This window comes from Haemaphysalis longicornis, unplaced genomic scaffold (assembly GCF_048455015.1).
Source record: "Haemaphysalis longicornis isolate Haplotype H1 unplaced genomic scaffold, Haemaphysalis longicornis Haplotype H1 scaffold_8, whole genome shotgun sequence".
Taxonomy (NCBI): domain Eukaryota; kingdom Metazoa; phylum Arthropoda; class Arachnida; order Ixodida; family Ixodidae; genus Haemaphysalis; species Haemaphysalis longicornis.
In genome coordinates, this window is record NW_027526445.1 from 110282055 (window position 1) to 110303139 (window position 21085).

General features: G+C 45.7%; 1 protein-coding gene across 4 annotated transcripts in view; it reads left to right on the forward strand.

Annotated features, from left to right (window-relative positions):
* Nucleotides 1–21085, forward strand: part of LOC144150147 (uncharacterized) — a 37283-nt gene that overhangs the window by 3930 nt on the left and 12268 nt on the right. For all 4 annotated transcript variants that reach the window (XM_077681983.1, XM_077681984.1, XM_077681985.1 and 1 more), the window contains 3 exons: nt 1108–1223; nt 4031–4144; nt 8285–8395. In XM_077681983.1, the coding sequence (XP_077538109.1) occupies nt 1108–1223; nt 4031–4144; nt 8285–8395 (341 nt within the window). The remainder of the gene's footprint in view (nt 1–1107; nt 1224–4030; nt 4145–8284; nt 8396–21085) is intronic.

Below are 21085 nucleotides of genomic sequence, written 5' to 3' on the forward strand. Positions count from 1 at the left end.
GTCGTCAATTAAGGGATAAAAAAATACGCAGAATAAACTGAACCCATTTACATGGCATTTACACGCCACATCCGTGCTAAAATATTTTAAAAACCAGGGAATAAAAGAGATCAACATAAACAATCTGGGCGGCGTATATAAGGTATGCACTGGAAAGATAACACTTCATAAGCAAAGCGATAAGTTCCCAATCTGAAAGGGAGTACGACAGGGAGATATCAGTTCGACAAAACTGCACACAGCATGTCTGAAGGGGGTGTTGAGAAAGCTCGAGAGGGCGAACACAGGATTAAGAATAAACGTACAATACTTGAGTCATTCGAGGTTTGCAGATGATATAGTCTTGCTGAGTAAGACTGCAGAACACCTGCAAAAATGCTTGACGAACTACAATCAAAAAGTACGGCCGTGGGGTAAAAATAAATATAAATAAAACTAAAGTAATAACAAATATGTATGCCGAAAGCGCACTATTCAGCTTAGAAAACGAAACGTTATATTACTACCACGGACAGATGGTTAGTGCTGACCCTAGCAACGAGAGAGAAATCCGGAGCAGAATAGGTATGGGCTGGGGAAAAATCCGCAACCTCTTCCAAAGAATGCAAAGTAACCCACATCTATCTCTTAATCGCTCCAAAAAAAAATATACAACCAGTGCATACTACCGGCGATGACATTTGGAGCTGAAACTTGGAACCTTACTGAACGAAAGGCGCCTTTAGTTGCCTAGATAGTTTGAAGCGCTGCGTAATCTGGTTTACTATATGGTTCAGCTTTTCCTTTAGGCTGCCTAACTGAGACCCGAGCTTGCACCATTGGAGTTAAAAACATCACCTCCCGCGTCCTCCAACGACACAAAGCTACTTCCATGTCCTTGTATGATCTGATGGAACCCCTTGATTCGGAAATCCGCAGTTTTTGGGCCACTGCACCAGTGATTTAGATACATACACTCTCACTGTACGCATTAAGCCCACACTCTTCCTTGTACGCATTAAGCACACAAAAGAGTACCACGGGAATATCGCACAATATACGTTACCTCACGTTGTTTAACTTTGGCGGCTTTTAAGGTATTCCTCCGTTTACCCCTAACTGGCTTAGGAGTGCCCTCTCCTGCACATCCGACGTTGCAAATGAGTACTGCAAGTACATCAAAAGCTCAAGAAATCGGAAAGCGGAATGTGAAGATGGTGCAGTTGTGTGCCACATGACCTCCAGTAAGTACACTTATATAAGTATACTCCTACGATAGCAGCACCCTACAAAATTAACTTTACACAATCGCAATATGGTGGAATAAATGCCTTATGCCCCTTACCTTATTGAAATGCAAACTAATCGCATTTTCTCGTAAACGCACCATCACCCACCACACGTACATTAATAATTATGTTCCCAGAAGCCGCGTGACACCGTATGAACACTTAGGCGTTCACATATGAAACCATTATTCTCACGGGTACTACATATTGACACTACCTGTTCCGAAACACCGAGGTCTTGTTGGTACCTCCGGCTCAACCTGAAATATACGGCCACAGAAAAATACAATTTGCTTCTCCAAAATTATTCTTACAAAAACCTAAATACGTTTCATCAATCTTGCATTCATCAAAAGAATATTTGACCACTAACTTGGAAGCCATACAAAAGCGTGCGGCGGCCTTTCTCACCTACCAATACTCCTCCGGTACCCGATTCCCAGATCAAAAACTCTTACTTTCCCTTCCGTCGAATCGTGCCGTCATATCGCCCGTTTATATCTCTTTCATCACCCGAAGTCAAGCAAAAAATTATTAAAACGACCCCGCCGTACATCAGAGTGACTAAATCACACCCACCCAATAGCAACCATTCCCGGTCGAACATCAGCATTTTCAAGTGCATTTTCCCCCGATGCAATATAGCCCCTTTGAATTCGCTAACCGATAATATAGTATCATTCACTGACCGCACATCTTTTCGAGATAAAAAACTGAACGCCAATTATCACAACAACTGACATCAATGCTGATTCATGGGCGTGCTAGTTTGAACCTCTGTAATTGGTCTTATCTATCACTCGTTTTTCCAGCTCCTTTGTTTCTGTTTACCTGTGTATGCGGTATTTCTGTTCTCTTATTTCCCTTTTTTTTAATTGTGTTCACCGATGCATGTGAGCCATTGTTATTTTCTTGACGCACAGTTGCATTTCTCTTGTGCTCATTCATTGTTTCCACAAATTATTTGCACTCCACCTTAAATAAAGCCTACTGCCCCTTGAGAAACAAATAAAATAAATGCAAGGAATAACTGCCTTTGTAGAACAGGCAGAGCTGTACTGCACCATGGGCAGTCGGTGACAAGGCCGACTTAGGGTGTTTATCTCACACCGTGGTGGAAGAAAGTTTAAAATAAATTATGTAAGTGTTAGCCTTAGGGAATTTAAAGTCTACATTTAAGGGGATATTCTTCCCGAAATTGAGTTTATTTGAAACATGTCAGGGACATGAACTGTTTTAGCATTTCCCGAGAGTTGATAGCTGTAATGGGTTCCTAAGATCAGCAAATTCTGGTCTGCAACTTTACTAATGCGAAAATATTACAAGAAACCGAATCTGCAAAAAATCAGCATTGGTGTACTTGTTGCAGCTGTCCCGTCCAGAGAGTTTCCGGCGCTGTAAAGAATACTTAAAATGACATGTGGGGTCCAAAAAGAATTCCAACTCTATTTTGCGGAGTACCAGCCTGGCCCTCTACCAAGTGTCGTATATACAGGGTGGTGCGACGATAATTGGAACACTTTAAAACTTTTTCCTGAGCGAAACGCCGCTGTTTTCGCGCTAAAACTTCACACGAAGGTCGCATTTTGTGTTTTTTTTTGTTTCGCACCGGGAACAATGACGGTACTTCCCTGTTCATCCTGAAAATAAATAAATAAATAACGATTTTCGCCTTTGGGAAAATGGCAGCTGTTTTGGACGCGCCAGCCAGCGCAAGTTGATCTTGAAACGACGGCACCACCTGCGGTATTCAGAGCGGAAACGCACGTTTGGGATTCACGGTGGGAAGGAGCCAAATGGTGCAGCAGACGATTAGAAAATGCACATAGGAAGGAGCCAAGCGAGTTAGCAGACGATCAGAAAACCCGCTTTCACATTTTCTGATCGTCTGCTACACCATTTGGCTCCTTCCTACCGTAAATCCCAAACGTGCGTTTTGCTCCGAATACCCCAGGTGGCACCGTCATTCCAAGATAAATTTGCGCTTGATCCCACGTCCAAATCGGCCGCCATTTTCCTGCAGGCGAAAATCGTTTTTATTTACTTTCGCAATAGCCAGGTAAGTACCGTCGTTGTTCCTGGTGTCGTACAAAATAAACCTCAAAATGCGACCTTCGTGTATATTTTGCGCGCGAATAGAGCGGCGGTTTGTTAACGAACAATTTTTAAAGCGTTCCAGTTATCGTCGCACCACCCTGTATACGTGGTTCCAGCATAGAACAAAATTTGTTGTTCCCTTTTTTGGCGCTATACACAATTGAAGGATTGGCCAGCAATCTGGACCCTTAAGGGGCAATGCTCCGGCTCCACAAAATTCACAACATTTTGATTTGGGAACGTTGTAAGTTAGTGCGCGAGGCATCATACGTGAACGTTACTTCACATGAGCAGAACAGGTGCACACTAGCAGCGGAGAATTCTGATTTTACCTGTTCTGTGCTGCAGAGGCCTTTCTGACGCCATTCTCGCCTTAAGACGAAGAAACAAAAGCGATGAAAGAGACGCGTACACAGTGCAGCAGAAAATCCAGTTCGAAGTAATTTACGCCAAAAAGACAAAGAAAGGAAAGCGAAGTAATAGATGCCAGTAGATTGTAGCAGTAAAGAGCTGTTAATACCTATCTCCAGGATTTGGCCATCAAAGCATCCAAGCAGAATAACGGGCCCCGACGAATTTTATTTATCTTCTTCTATCGATAATTCTGTGCCCAAATTCGAATTCCTAATGCTGATCCTCTATTTTTCGCCTCCCTCGCTGTGCAGCAACGTGCAGTAACGCGGCAGATTGTGAAGACGCGTGTCGCCCCTGGGCCAACACAGACATCTTCGTCCAGCCACAATGTGTCAGCAGCTCCTGTCACTGCGGGGTGTCCGATCGTAAGTCTGAACTTCACGCGCTCATATTACTGTACGCCTGGCTACAAGCACAGGTGTAGGGCAAACTGAGCCTACGTAAAAACTTGTAGCATTGTGTACTGCCGCTACCCTCATGTCATCTCCTCCGCGTTCTGCAAGTGCCCATGAAGACAACATACAAGTATGGTTCATTAAAAGACTGCTCTTCCCAGATTACAATTGTACAATTTTCTTCTCCTCCATCATCAAGCGGCCGTCAGGTAAAAATAAAAGTTTGGTTGATCAAAAACGCTCCTTTGTACCGATAACAATGACGCTAATTTTATCGCAAACTTCAGTGGAAGAAAGGAGATATTAAGATATTAAATGAAAAAGACTGAGCAATGGCGAGTCCCTAGTGTCTTTCAAGGTACATCTTTATGTTGTCTCAGAATCCCGTTTGTGCGATCGCCAGCCGCCGACTAAAGCCGCTGCTATGAAACTTGACTGGCAATTGTAGTGGAGCCCTTTGGTTCGTTTGATTGCGTCAGTTGTACGGAAACATGCAATATAACACACTGATTGCTTCCAGTGCTGGTCTTTACTACGTCACTGATGCCTATATTCTGTCAATGTAGCGCGAAGTTTGAATTTCTCGATATTTCCGGCCATTTTTCGCCTGAAAGAGTTCGTGGATGGCGTTGAGCTGAGTAAGTTACCAAAGGCTAGTTCTTTCGAACTGAACCAGGTTGTATTTTCTCTTCATGGCCCCTTTCAAAAACTTGGTCATGAACTCACGTCTCAATAGCAGCTGGTGGTCACCTGTTACCCATCGGCAATGACCAATCAGTTTTACACTCATCAGGGTGATACGTGTGTGATAATTCACCATCGATGGCTTACCGGTCGCCGTTACTGCAGAGTGATGCACTGCGACAAAGTATGCACCCCATAAATAACAGTCGGGTGGGTGTCAATCAACTGATGGGAGAGTGAAGTTATTTATGCGTGATGACTAACATACGATCGGGAAACAGAAGTTAGGGGGAGGAGAAAGTACCATAGCGGGTGGGATGGAGAATCGGAAAAGGAGAAAGAAGAGCAAGACAAGAGATAGGGGAAAGGGAGGAACTGGGTGGACATGGGGGTGGAAATGCGGAGAATTGGGTGGACGATCAGGGTAGTGGCCAAATGCTACCGAGGTGTGGAACTAAATGTTGGAGCAGTGACTGCACGGAGGGGTGAAATCAGAAAATTTTGCGGAAAAGAATCTACCCGGACCCTGCAGAATAGGAGCAGTGAGAACTGTCCGGGAGAGCTCTTCGTCCTAAGGTGGCCCTAAAGAGGCCGATGATATACAGTTAAACGTGTATGTAGCAAACCTCTTTGTAACGAAGTTCGGGATTTAACGAAATTTTCAAATTCCCATCGCCAGCCCGATTGAAACATGTGTTCGCGACCTTTGTGGAACGAAGGCGTTGCGACGGTTATCGCGGATGTAAAGCATTCGCTACGCTGATCAGTCATTGCTTCTTTCCCCTTTTCTCAAAAATCGGCTCGAGGAATTAATTAATACAGCTAATTTCGCGCGCACCGGTAAGTATGATGCTTTTCCTCGTGTGAGTACGAGGTCGGTTAGGTGATAGGCCAGCCTTCGGGGTGTAGTCGCGCTTCTCCACTCCTATCTGTGCAGTTAGTTCGTCAGTTACAAGTTCTCATGCAAGAAAATGGAAAGTTTTGCTTTTCAAGACAAGCTCGCAATTTTTAAAAATTTTCAACGTCGTCTCCGCTGGCGACGACGAAGAACATGGCTGCCAAGTACAGTATCCGAGCAAGTACCCTCTCGACAATTTTGAGTACAAAAAGAGCATCACGTTCGCGAAAAGGCGCGCTTTCAGCATAGGGTTGGTTCTTGAAACGTATTTGGCACCAAAGGTGTCGAAAGGCAAAACGTATAACAAAGTTACATTTGTAAATACGGGAGTAAGTTCTCTTGCTTCTGTGGAGCGCCGTGTAGAGCCAAGTTCCTGCGATAGCAGCAGACTTTAAATCACGCAATTTTTTTATTGTGAAATAAATCCGTGTGAAATCACTTATTCCTAGCATTTTGGTTTCGTACCTGTTTCATTCACGCGAGCCCTAACTCGAGACCTGCATGTAACAAAAACCTGCGTGTAAGAAAAAAATACGAATTTTTGTCGACTTCGTTATATTCAGGTTTAACTGTACATACATAATAATCACTATAATCTTCAGGCTTCACTCATACACTACTTATGTAATGGAGTTAGTTTTCACGCGTTCGGTACGCCATTCTAAGCACGACAGTACTAATGCGCTCGGGATGAGGGAGGACGGGTGTTTCCCACGTCTTTCATTTTCTTTAGTTAAAGGGACACTGAAGGGATTAGTAAAGATTGCGGGTTTACTAGCGCAAATTGTTGTCCGGTATCCATAGACCATGTTTAGACCACTCTGAGTGCGTTTACGCGGATTTGTTTAGTAGAAAAATCAATTAAAAGTCCTGTCCTCCTCTCTGCATCCTCGCCCATTTCTTTGGCGTTTTCGTGTGACGTCAGGAGGAAATGACTTGGCTTGACTGCGCTACTGCACGGCTCGCCGACCTTCCGACAGAGTCAGTCGGCCCAGCGGCCGCCTCACTCTGACTCCGCCGGCCGCCGACGAGTCGTCGCAATTCGTTCGCTCAGTTGAAACTGAGCCACCACACGTTTGTGAATGGAAGAATGTGCCTTTGTTTACTATGTTAGTTTGTACATTGTATCAAGCTCCGAGTCCGGGTCGCTTCACACAAGCGCACATGCGACACTTCGCTGACTGGTACGCTAGTAGGAAAATCTAAGGCCACTTGAAGGCAGAAGTCAGTGAAGTAGGTACCAAGGAAATAAAATGAACTGAAACTTTTACCGTACAGCGCAATACTAGGGAGCAGGAAGTCCTTTTTTTGCGCTGGGTGAGCAAGCACAGCGGTCAGCAGCACGACCACACATCTGCGAACGCTTTTCCGTCTAAGAAATGCAATTGCTAGACGTGAGATATTGTGGAAGTTTGGGGGATGCTTACTGCACGAGCGCTATACAAGAAATAGTCACCTAAGCTGCTTGAAATGCTAAAACTAAATAAAAGTGTAAACTGGTTATAGAATATATATCCTATATAACCAACAGCGTCAGTGCTCGCCCGTGGCCGAGTATTGTGGATTGCTAGGCATGTTATTTTTCAAGTCAGAAGTTGGAATCCCCGGGGGTACATTTTTGTTTTTGTAAGTTAACTTTTTCGTTTTCGACCGATGTTTTCTATACTGAGTTCACCATTTTTGGGCCGTAACGTTCGCTGATCCACGAATTAGTTCGCAGAACGCGCGCAGGCTGACACTAACGCGCTAGCCAGTTCTCGTTGGCGTGCTGTTGCCATACGCACCGACTGCTTGCGGGCAGTGGACAAAGGCCAGAATCAACAGACTCTTGGCCTGGTGCGAACACGCTTTTTACGATACAGGCATGAGTGAGGCAAGCTTCAAATATGGGGGGAAAGCGCATTATATTTGAGCGTCTGCGGTGAGGCGGAGGGCGTTCATCCACTGCGTAGGCCTCGGCTAGTGATAGCTAGGATTCCAAGCCGTCATGGGAGGCTTATCTTAGGCATTTTACAGCCGACAACACGGCATAACCGTGGTACGACGATTACTGAGATATTGAGAGAATTGCCATCAAACAATGCAATGGGATGTCAAGCGTGTTGTTTTACAGAAGTGAAACCGAAACTTGTTTGAATGCTAATCTTGGACATTGTCCAATCACGGTGCATCTCCTCCCGTCGTCGCAGCCTTTAGTTGCTGAGGCCGCCTCAGACCGCGCATGGTAGTTTTTCTTCTTTCGCGCTATATAAAATAATTACCGACTTATCAACCGGATAAATGATGAAAAGTGTGTCAATTTGAGCCAGTCTACGCAACGCAAGCAGAAACGGGAGCTTGACAAATTCACTTCAGTGTCCCTTTAAGGATTTGGGCGTTTTGCTGAACAGCTTTACAGTTTGTGTTAAACTGTCACACCCGTGGTTGTCACACAATGGGTGTTGACGTAAGCTGTGGTCTATTGCTGTTTAGTTCTGCTAGGGCAGAGTGGGACATTTCTTATTTTCTGCTTCTTTCAATTTACTCAGTATGTACGCAGTCGAACTGCCAAGCGAGGTGTGGGATGGAGAACCAAGGAAACAGTATTGAATCGTGGGAATGTATGCCGAACAACACGTGCATCTGCTTTTATTCCAATCGTAAGTACATACTTCTTTTGCTTTTTTTCTTTGCTCTACGCATGCCACTGTGACCAAGGGGTTGGCAGTAATTGCGAAAGGCCTTTGGAAGCTGCCCCACGTCCCATGAGCGGTCAGTTGTTAGGGGATTGCTTGCTTTGACGGGAGGTTTTCTGCGGGCGTCGGTTACGAACATTACATTTCCGCAAAACCATGCATTCCATTTCGCTTGTACTTATTTTTTCCGTAACCAACACTTGTACGCGCCCTACCAAGCAGTAAAAATTGCTAAGCCCAAGCATAAAAAATCAACAGTGGCCAATGTGTCCGTGCTTGGCAATGCCTGAGCCGCCATTATTGGCTGGTGTTTGGCAAAGGTGACAAGCCAACAAGGGCCCAAACTCTGGAACGCCAATATTGGACAATGCTTGTCAAAGCATGTTGGCATGGTAATGGCCATGCATGGATAAAATGCTATTTTCGTGCATATTTCTGGCTGTCTGCCCAGTTCTCATGGCCAATGCTTATTCTATGTGTTTCCTCGTAGCCGGGCTTAAGTTTTATACATGCCTTTATAAATAAAATTATTTGATGTGTACGTATTAAATATTTTCTGTCAATGACATGCGTAAAACATATTTCAGGCTGCAAGGCAGCTCATCGAATAGGCGCTGACCATCATGATTTTGTATGGACCAACAAGTTCCTCAACAAAAAATTCAATGATTTGAGGTGAAGGCGTTGAAGGAGCACGATAACACACCAGTTCACTTTCCTTACACGTTTATTATGAACATATCACAGATTTATTCACCACAGGTGCACAGCTGAAAATGTTATGAATCGAAAACAATTTTGTTCAGTAGAAACTGCAACATAAGAGAAAGTAAGAAACAGAGAATAACAACTTTAATCAACGCAAAAACCAAGCAACATAGTACAAAAAATAGAAAACGTTCCATTAACCACCAATCAATGTTAAAATATATGTTCACGAACGCCGATCATAATGGAAATGTAAACAAGACCCGTCTGCTCGGTAATATGCCAGCCTGCCATGAGCACCGTATGTAGTTCAACAGCACTATTGTAGAACAGTCTATCTGCTGCATCCTCCACTTGTCCAGGGGAAAGACGTTTACGTTGCAGCGCCTGTAAAACGTACAAATCTTAATTGCAATGCTAAATGCACGCTGATTGCTAAATACAATACCTAGCACCCTCGTGAACACATGTACCTGTGAAAATATTCAGCGCAAACTTTTAGCCTGTTAACAATCGCTCTCAAACATGAAACGTGCTGCACTTACTGTTATTTATTTTTCTACACAACCTTTTACGACCGCAGTTATTTGGCCCGTTCTTGAGAAAACATGCCAGAATTTCACCGAAAATGTGCTTCACACAGTGACAATCGCAGAAGGTTAACAACGAAACAGAACGAAACAGAACGGCAATGAAACAGGACAACATCTATCTGAATTTGTATCGTCGGTTTGAAAAGGAGCAGGCTTTCTGGACGTATGCGCAACCATCTGTCAAGCCTTTGATGACCTTCTCATCGGTCTATACTAAGCATATTAAGAAGGCCATTGCCTTATCGTGTTTTCGTTCAGCGGTTTCGAAGTCACGCCAACACTTCGTGACAACTTCAGTAAAATGTGCTGTTGGGCTAGTTGGTGCATTATGAATTACGAAGATTGCGCTGAATAGAAAAACAGAGGAAGAAAGACAGACAATGCCCAACTCACAACTATTTATTTGCAGGGAAAGAAGTAGCCTTATATAAGCTTATACATGACATAAAAACACAAAAGCAGATAGTAAAATCGATGACAACACCACAATACTCAGCGCCCGCCTACCGCTTGCTGTCTAAAAAACTAAATTCATTGCTAATTCATTGGGCGGCAGCTTGAGGTTTACGCACGAAATGCAAAAAGGACACAAGCTTAGGTTTTTAGACATTGACTTCTGCGTAGCAGAAAACATGTGTGTTGGATGTTTTGTCCCCGCGCGACCAAAGGGCTCCTGCCATTTGAATCAGCTCACTCAAAAACTGTAAAACATGCGATTGCCTTCATGTGCTTGGAGTCCTCTATTCAATAGTCTTGTACTCATCGTATGCAAACCAGTTTTGCCGCCCAGGTCTCTCGACTATTGGATGCCGGGTACCCTCGTTCGCTACTGTCGGCTCTATCGGAGGCGCTGCTTCAAAAACTTAAGCGTAAGCGGGTCAAACCTCAGGTGATAGTCGAAAATAAAACAAGGCCTGACGTGGTGCCATATTCCCATAAAGTGGCTCACAACCTTAAGCGGGTTGCTACGAAATATCGGGTGCCCATTGTGTTTTCTGCACCATGCAAGCTGGGTGGGTTGTGCAGTCGTATCAGCGGAAAAAAGAAGCCTGATCCATGCGGTAAGAAGCACGACATGAAGTACGTGGGATGGAAAGTTGGCACTGTGTACCAGATACCGCTCACATGTGACAAGGTATATATTGGGCAAAGTGGACGTTGCATAAATTATCGCCTCAGGGAACACGATTTATCTATCAAGAACGGCACTGGATCACACTTGCCCATTCATTGCCGTGATTGTGGTTGTACGCCGCGCCTCAAAAGAAAGTATTATCATGAACAGAAGCCGGGACACTGTGGCGCGTGAGCTTTCAGAAGCGTACTCCATTCAAAAAATCGCGAGGGGTGCATCAGTGAACCGTCCTTATCAGTTTTTAGCAATGAATTTCGTTTTTTAGACAGCAAGCGGTAGGCGGGCTCTGAGGATTGTGGTGTTGTCATCGATTTTACTATCTGCTTTTGTGTTTTTATGTCATGTAGAAGCCTATATAAGGCTACTTCTTTCCCTGCAAATAAATAGTTGTGAGTTGCGCATTGTCTGTCTTTCTTCCTCTGTTTGTTTATTCTGCGCAATTTTCGTAATTCATACTTGGTGATAAACAGATTCAATACAGTAAAACAGTAAAACAGATAAACAGTAAAAAGTTAAGGCAGGCAGGATTTCCACAGGACCGCTTGTCATGGAGATGGGAAGAACTTTTTTTAGAAATTTTTAAAAACAAAATCCGGCTGTAGGGATGTTACACAGTACACACAAAAGCTAAAAAAATGGCCGCGTGTCTTCTCTTTTCGTTGCAAATGTCGTCGAAATGCGATAGTCCACTGGCGCCCCTTTCACGTAAATGCCTTCCTTCTCTTTCCCGCTAACCTCTCATGCTGTTCCTTTCCCGTCTTGCCCTCCGACACGCTAGAGGTTTGCTCAACTTAATTTACATTTACCGACTTCCACTTATCCAAGTCGTGTGCCTTGATGACAGCCCTGCCGTACGGCGGAGACGCACGTGAATCGTCAAAATCGCCCGCTCGTACGAGTCTTAAAAGTCACACAGAAACCTTCAATCAACAAGTTGTTGGGAAACTAAGCTCCATAATTCTATTTATTGCGGAGGCCATGCGTACATTCCTGGCTTCATTTTCTTCGCCAGAAGCTGCCGCACTTATGACACTCATCGAATCTGCAGTTCGCTTCCTCAGTCAATGGCTGTAGGGGTTACGACTCCAGCAAGTATTCTTAAAATGCAACAAATTCGCAATACAGCCACAATTTTAGATGCGACCGCATCTCATTCAACCGCCTTGTCCCTGCATCCGGCGTCGTCGGCGTCCGCCCCTCCCCCATTCTCCTGGCCACGCCAGCTGCGCTCTCCGCCGCTCACCCCCTCTCCTCTCCGATAGCGAACACTCTCTCGCGAGGGGCATTGGATTGGATTCGATTGGCTTGGCTTGGCTTGGCTTGGATTGGGTTGGATTGGATTTGGATTGGATTGGATTAAAGTGGATTGTGTTGGATTGTGTTGCGTCATAGCCGCGGCAGACGCACTGGCGCTGGCGCGTCCCCTCACCGTTATGCGCGCTATAAAACACGGTGCCTGCGCCGCTCCGCTCCATCGTTCCAGCGCCGTTCCTCCGCTGTCCAACGCTGCAACGTGAACCCCCTATGCGTCGCATCTACACAAGGGTTCCCGCGAGGGGAGGTGGGAGTTTTTTTCAATAGAACGCGGGTGCCCTGCATTCACGTCTACCAGATTTCCGCAGATTTGTAGACAAGCATCGCTTCCCTATTATAGCAATCTCGGAATCACGTCTATCTCAAGACGTACGACTTTCAGGGTACACAGTGTTTGGCTCCAAAACTGATTTGCCATCAACCAGAGCACTCCTAGCTCTGAGAAGTGACCTTACCATGATACACCATAATGTGACGCCCAGTGCGGCAAACGAATACGTAGAAGCCACTGTGCAAATCGAAGGCCTCTCTTTCACCGTCATTGCCGCCTATATACCACCCCGAAAGGCATTAGATAGCGACCGTTTGGAGGGTATCCTTCGTGCTACGCCACCTCCGCATATATTCACTGGTGATTTCAATGAGCATAACCCGTCGTAGGGTAGTCGTAAAACGGCGATCAAAGCACAGCGCTTATTAGATATTGCTTTCTAGCACGGTATGGCTGTACTTAATAGCGGGGAACCAACGTTTTTCGACAAAGGTGTTTCAAGGGTTTTCGACATCACTATAGTTTCCTCCGTGCTGCTTTCCAGAATACGCTGGTTTTGTGGACATTGAATCCCATGGTAGCGACCACCTTTCTACTTAGATAACACTCCATGGTGTTCGAGGAGGTTATCTAAAACATCAGGTCCGATTCTCCAACTGGGATGTTTTCGCCACAGCAATCCAAGAGGGCCTGGGTTCAGTGTTGTGCTACGATGACTTCGTAAGCACGATGGCTAGAACGCGCAAAACGAGCACGAAGACTTCAATATTACCCAAGTCATACAATGTCGCCGACGCAGAGTTTGAAAGGCTTCGGCCCATACGCCGGCGAGCAGAAAGAAGAGCGCGCAAAACTTAGGCACCTTTGGACATTCGAGCATCCAGAAGCCTGCAGAAGCGTATCCAGCGCCACATGTGCAAATTGGCCAAGCTTGAGTGGACATCCCTCTGCTCAAAGTTGGACCCCAGGAAGCCGCTTACCAGAATATGGAGCCTTGTCAAAACTCTTCGCTCACCACCGACGTGTCTCCACCCATTATTTCGATTTCATTCCGCCATACGTTCGCAATCTTAGGCGTCGCAGAGATGTTCTGTAGAAAAATTGCGGCTGCATCAACGTCGCCTACGATACTTCCGCTCCGGATATTGGACGCCCATCCGATAAAAAGCCCTTTACTGATGACCCATTCACACTGTCGGAACTCGTCATGGCTTTATCATCGGTTAACAAGACTTCTTCCCCTGGCTAAGATGGCATAACCTACGTGCACTCTCTCATCTACGGGATGCCGAGAAGAGATTTCTCCTGGACATTTTCAACCAATCCTGGATGACTGGTCGTCTTCAGCCCACCTGGAAGACTGCTTGCATTGTGCCAATATTAAAACCAGGCCAAGATCCAACAGACCTTAAGTCGTACCGACCTATGGTGCTGGTTTGATTGGAATTGGGACCTCACCAACACAAATGTTTACCCGCCACAGATGTCCGGGTTCCGAAGCGGCAGGAGCAGTATTTATAATGTTCTCGCCCCTGAAATTGTGTCAAGCGCGAGAAAGCACAGCGTAACACCGTCATAGCGGTGTTTTTGGACGTCAAGGCTGCGTATGACTCGGTCATGGATGACGCTATCCGCTTTCAAATGAATTTGTTAGGTATTTGAGGCCGTATGTATGACTGGCTGTCGAATTATCTCAGCGACAGAGCCATGTTTATGACCAACTCTGACGGCGACACACAGAAGCACAGCGTAACTCGTGGCATTCCGCAAGGTGGAGTATTGAGTACAGAACTTTTCACTTTTAGGGGCGAAGCTCCTAAAGCCATGGGTATGTCCATCCCTTGTGTCTCGTGGTACGTGACCGCCGCATGCTTTCGGAGATGTCGCAAAGTGGGCCGCGTTGCACGCGCAAGAACCGGCTGCAACCGGCAGCGCAAACTCGGCACCGGGAGCGCGAGCTTGTCTGTGTTCGCCAACGGAGGCGCGAGCGCACGTGCACTGCGAGGGGGAGATCACGCAAGAGATCACGCCACGAACGCAGGCAGTCGTTCTCGGAGATCGAACGAGACGCAAGGACCTTTGCTCGTTTCCTCTCGTCTTGTTCGGGCACAAGTTCGCCCTAAATAAAAGTTCTTTCTTTACCGTTGTGTCCCATCCTACGTGACAAATTGTGGTGGAGGTGCGGGGTAGTCCTCGATGGCGCGGGGTCTTTCACCAGGTCTGGGCCTGGGAGCATTGACTCCGAAAATAAAAGTTGATTTGTACAATGTACGCACACAGTCTTACGTCTTTCTTAATGATGTAATGGGCGACCTTTCACGGGAGAGTTACGGTTACCAATGATCTCCCCCTCTCGAGCTTCGCCCCACTTATCATCATTCATTCCGTGGATATGGCGTGATTTTTTTAATATCTTCCTCATTGGAATCGAAAAGTGTTTGCCACGGCCTGTCGCGATTTCCCTATACGCAGATATTTGCATATTGTGCGCCGGGCGCAATCGGCGTGTACTCCGTGTGAGGCTTCAGCGGGGAATAGATTCCATCTCAGCGTTTCTTGCGGCGCGCGGACTCGAAATCTTCGCTATAAAATCAGCGGCAATCGCCTTCACTAAGCGAGGCGTTACACGGTATGAGCTCACTTTAATGGGAATCCCATTACCGTACGTCGCAAATCACAAATTTCTGGGCATTACATTTGACAGATTATTGATATGGACACCACACATTCGAAGTTTGAAAGAAAAGTTCACATCATTTTTCAACATCTTCCGAATGCTTTCTAGCAACTCTGGCGGCTGCACAGTATACTCGCTTCTTCGTCTATACGACGCTCTCTGCGAAGGTCTACTACGCTACAGCCTTCCTGCCTTGTTTCCCCTTTCAGCAGGAAATCTAAAGGCCTTAGAAAGCATGCAGGCGCGCATACTGCGTGTGTGTATTGGCGTCCCAAAAACGACAGCCACTGTGTGGACTATCATTGAATGTCGACGTTTGATTCCGATGGCGTTGCGTAAACAGGAACTGCTTCATGCAGGTTTACGTTTTGTGACAAGACAACCAAACCACCCATTGGCTGAGTCCTATGCTCCAGATCTGGGCGACCTCTTGCCGCAACAATACCAGGCCCCATCTCTCTCTTCGTACCCGCTATGGTTGCTCCCACCCATGAGTATTCACACAACCGTTCCAGGAATCAGGTGAAGAGCAGATTTTTCCGCTCCAGCTCTTACGTTTTTTACTCTGCAACTGCTACACAGCAAATACAACTGCCATACCCACATATATACTGATGGCTCAGTCACCGAAGGTTCCTCAACGATTGCTGTTTATATCCCGGCGTTGCAAACCACGATCACCAAAAAACTCAGCCACAGGAGATTATCTACAGCGACTGAGCTCGCCGCAATGCGTGCGGCCCTTCAATGCATCACCACCCAGCCAGCCAGTCAACGGGCAATTTTTACAGATTCCCGCGCGCCCCTTCAATGCCTTCAGTCTTTTCCTATTCAACAGCTACACTGAGACATTCGCGTTTCAGACTACCAAACCGTCAGTGCTCACCACCTCATGGAACTCCAGTGGATTCCGGCTCGTTGCGATGAATCAGGCAATTCAACAGCAGAGCTACGGCTTCCCAAGCTCACAGTCACGAGGTTCCTATTGCGGCTGTACCGTTGTCCAGGAAAGATGCGGCCGCACTGAAGTCTTGTGTTGCGCGGCAAGTACAGCTTTCCATATGGGCTGCTCCATTACGGCGCTATGGACCACTCTACTCCGTTGACCGAGAATGTACTTTCAAGTTACCGCCTTGTCTCAACAAGCACGACGCATCTGTAATACACCGCATACGTTTGAACGTCGCCTACACACGCCTTTTCCGTTTTAAGCTTCAGCAGTCCAGCTCACCATTGTGTGAAGACTGCCACTGTCCAGAAGACGTTCACCATGTCATCTGTGTGTGTAGACGATACGATACACCCAAACTCTCCTTTGCAGTGACTTTGGGCAAACTACCCACATAGCGTCTTACGCTGCATGATGTGTTTGGCGCCTGGTCATGTGCTAAAATGGTCCCACGTGGGACGAATGCCTTTCTCAGCTTCCTCCGTAGTTTGGGTCTAGTCAACACTCTTTAACAGTGGTGAACATTGGTGATACGTGTGATATAGAACCGCGTTTCTCATCTTTACATTCTTAACCTCTGCGAAATGTCAAAGTGAACATTTCGCGTTTGTATGTCTTCAGCAGGGCTGCTATAGTAAAACTGAATGTGCCGCGTCCCGTGAGGCTACTCCGGGGTCTCAGAACTGTGTTCAACTTGAAGCGAACATTTCCTCGAGTATACTTCAACACTTCCTTTTATACCGAACTACTGAACTTGCCTACGACTCTAATTCTCACCGTACTTTTTTTCTTTTTATGATTTTTTCTTCTTTCTATCTTCCCTTCTTGCTTTTCTTTTCTTTTCTTTATTTATCTTTTCGCACTCGCTTTATTTTTCACCTGACCTAGCACGTCAGGCTCTTTGCTGGACAAACCTCGTCAGTATCATTAAAATTTTTCTCTCTCTCTCTCTTTCTCTCTCACGTGAATCGAGGCACCCGACTCGAACGTTTATAGAAACACATTGCCCTACTCCACGAGCGTTCCAAGCGGAACATTGCATTTGCTTAGTGGAATCTTCCGTCGCTGTTGCCCTTTGATTTTTTTAAAACTGCCTGGTCGCGCGGGCAACAGCAGGCGACAGTTTTCTGCAGTTGATGTAGCACTAAAAAACCAAGCATCCGTGAATTTTCTAATAAAGGAACTGTGCAAATATTACTTATAAAATTACTTGATTTTCTGCCTATATATATTGATTTTCTGCCTTTTATATGGTTTAACAACGTTGACAGGTATGAACATTAAAACCGGACTTAGACTTTACATCTGGTTGTGGGTATATAAAACTGTGCGCAGTTTCGGTTTTACTTTGGCCGCTGCCTGAATCGAGTCACAGACAGACAGACAGACAGACAGGCAGACATACACACAGACCAAAATTTCTTCGCTTAAGTACCCCAGGAAAGACTATCGTCTTTAAAACGTTGCCGTCATCCCGTTGCCGTCATCACGCACCGCCTAAAAAAAGTGGGCCAGCAATATAAAATACAAATGCCTATCACAGCTCGCAACAAGTTGCGTTCTGTATATGACAGGCTTGGCAGAAAGATGAAGCGGGGGAGTCATAAGTCGATTATGCTCTGTGTTTTCTATTGTTTTGTGTTAAATCTTTATATTCCCTTTTTTGGTAACAAACCTTAGTTGCTAGAAAAGCGGTTTCCTTGTGTTTCACTTCCTTTGCCTTCGCTTAAGTTTGTGCTGGTTTTATCCACGAATGTCTTTCCAACTAGCCCAACTTGCAATCCTTCTAAAAAAGGTGCAAGAGACAAAGCAATACGCCAGCAGTTCCGCGTAATTTTCTTGTGCCTACTGTAGTCATACAAGGAAGTAATTGCAACAAACAGGAATGTCGTGCCTTCAACGTTGTATTAGCGGAAGTTTTGTTTTCTAACAACACGGAACCAGGAACTACTAGGCAACACACTGCACAATGCATTGAAAACGCGCGAACTTTAACACGTTTTTTTTGCAAGACATCTGGCAGCCTGGAGGTAGATGAGAGACCTGTATGACCTTTTAATGCATTATATTTTTAATGGGTAACTAAATAAAGTGTCAGTTATGAGCGACGCTACTAACTTACTTCAGTGGGTTGAATATTAAACTGGTTACCGTGTTGCTGTAGCGGTAGCTCCTTTCGGCCTCGTATGAAGCCCCAGAAGCGAACGAAGCCGACGAAGCCCAACGGCAGCATTATTTCTTTGTTGCTCGGCAATACCCCTACGTAGCTAACTAAAATAATGAAATGAAAGCTTCATTTGTAGGTAGCGGTTAATGACGCCAGCCTAATACATCCATACGTCTCGCAGTGCGCACGAGTCTTGCTTCAACGCATGCTGCACGTTCTAAACCTGCAGCGGGAGAACGGCAGCTTGCTTGGAAAAACAAAGGCGGAAAGAGAATATCTAGAACTGGCCTCACTCGAATAAAAGCACGTGTATCTAACAGCTTAATTCTTCACAAGAACCAACAACACTGTGCAGCACTCAAGCGGACCAACTGTTGAAAAAATCCCGGTCCATCCCCACTAACGTGAAACCTGGGGAGGTACGAAGCATGCAGGGTAGAAGTGTATTCAAAGATTGTAAGTATTTAACTTTTCACACGGTGTGCGCTGATTGGGCGCTTGAGAAGCGCCGGTGAGAGGAGTAATCGCGCTCTTGCTGAGGCGGTAACGCCCTCGTTTACGTTTAAACTGGTTTAAGCAATTTGGATGCCCCATCTGCCCGTTCGGTGTAGTGGCCGGGGTCAACGCGAGCGCAGTAAAATGCCCGCGCATCTCCCTGGGGGTTCGTCTTCGGTGATTAGCGAGGTCCCGCACCAGGGAAGTATGCCGTTTTATTCTTCGACTGAACACCCGACCCGATCAGGCCTAGCGTCAAGAGCCGGTGGGTATTTGAATGTAACACAGATTATAACCCACCTACAAACAGCTTCGCCTTGTGCTTCAAGAGTGCTGAAGCGGACAGGGAGCGTTTCATAAATCTCTAAATAATATTAGTTTATAGTGAACCCTTTTTATTCATTGTACACCTTTTTTAATGTGTGTTACGTTCTAGGTGTCCCGGTGTTTTAGTACCGTGACTACATCAGACGATGACAACAAGAGACGCTGACAGCCGGAGCCCCAAAGCGGCTTTGTCTCTTAAACAAAGTTCAAGTTTAAGCGAAAACGAGTGCAAGCTATCACGTACCGCGCTCTGAAAGAGGAAACGGAAAACACGTTTCAACCGTTGGCAGCAGTAGGCAAACGGCGCTATTCTATTCCACCAGGCAGATATACTTGAAATAGAGTCACCGACGCCAAAACACACAGGCGCCTAAAGGACCATTACGGCGGTTTAAATGGCAAGAAACAGACGCAACCGTCCGTCCACACCGTCCGGCCGTCCGTCCGTCCGGCCGTCCATCCACACCGAAGATTCGCATACGAAGGATGCGCGGAAGCGCACATCGCAAAACGTCCGCCGAACACCGTTGCATTAGCACACACATATTACCGATGCCTACATAACGCGTAACGCAATCTCCCACGCTATTTTATTACGCTGCACTTTAGTTTGAACAGGTCCTGTTTTGTTACGCCGTGCTGCGGTCTTCTAGTAATTACTTTTTGCTTCGCTTTGCCTGCTCGCCCGTCAAGCGACGTGTTTATATACGTCAGGCTCACGGAATACCCTCTGACTCTGACCGCTTTTATCGCTTCGCCAAAGCTTGGCCTCCGATGAGATTTCTGTGTGATGCTACACCGGTCACCGTTTACTTCACGCCCAATTAATCTTTCAGCTGATGTACCGATGGGTGGCTGATAGCTTGGAAGCCAATATGAACCGGTGGGGCTTCCAAACATTAACAATCGGCCACTGCCGCTTGGGCAGCCATCTTATCTGGGTTCAAAGCGAAATAAATGTTTCATTCTCTTTCTTTTGTTCAAATTCGCTTCAATAAATTTCAGTTCCACTAGATCCTTCCTTTCTTTGGGGTCCACATATTGCCTGCATGACAATATTTACACCTCAGAGAATCTAAGTGCGCGCAGCCTTACGCTTAGCGGCATCGTCAACAAAAGAGGATTTATTCCTTAATTTAAATAGATTTTATACGTTTGTATCGGACGTAATTTGGAGCGAAAGTATGACCAGTGGTATATTTTTTTCTGCCAGTTATACGGACGTTTCTTTACAGGAAATTATAGACTATAAAAAAGCCATGAACAGAATATGCACCTCTGTTTAGTTTGGCAGATTTGGTTGTGGTTGCTCACTCAGCAACACTCCAGCAACGACAGATGTTTTTTAACCAAGAAAACTCACTAAACATAGCGAGACGTTTATATTTTCTGCTACAGCGACGTAATATGTACACGAGTAATTTATAATTACCCAAAATAAAAATATAGTGATCAGTCGAAACGGGATTATATTGTCACGCAGCCAAAGACAATGCAGTTCTCTTCAAGGAAAACAAGTTTATTGGAGCGAACTTGTGCTCCCCTAACCACTCAAAGAATACACAGGCGGCGAAGCAGCAGTCAACAAAGTGACTTGCGCAGGCGAGTGTCGGCGAGTCGAATACCACGACGTCTACTGTGCAAGGTTTTATCTTTCGGCGCGAGTGTTTGTCGAACTGTCGATTTACATCCAGAACATTGTAGATCAAATATTATTCTAGGCTAGTGACGTTAGGGCGAAACGCTCTCCGTATCGGAATGAGATAACCCATGTGGCATAAAAATAAAGAATGGAACACGCGCTTCGCTTGGGACGCAGATAACACAGCCGGGCGCGGCTGGGCAGTAAAAACAAAACATAAACAAACAAACAGTGCATTGTTCGAGGCAATATGCAAACACCATTTTCTTTTTCTTCCGCTCCTATCACCCCACTTTGATATATGAGCACAAATAAAGGTTAAAAAGGTCTTTTACGGTGATTTTATAGTGCCTATAAATGCCTATTTTGGAGTTCG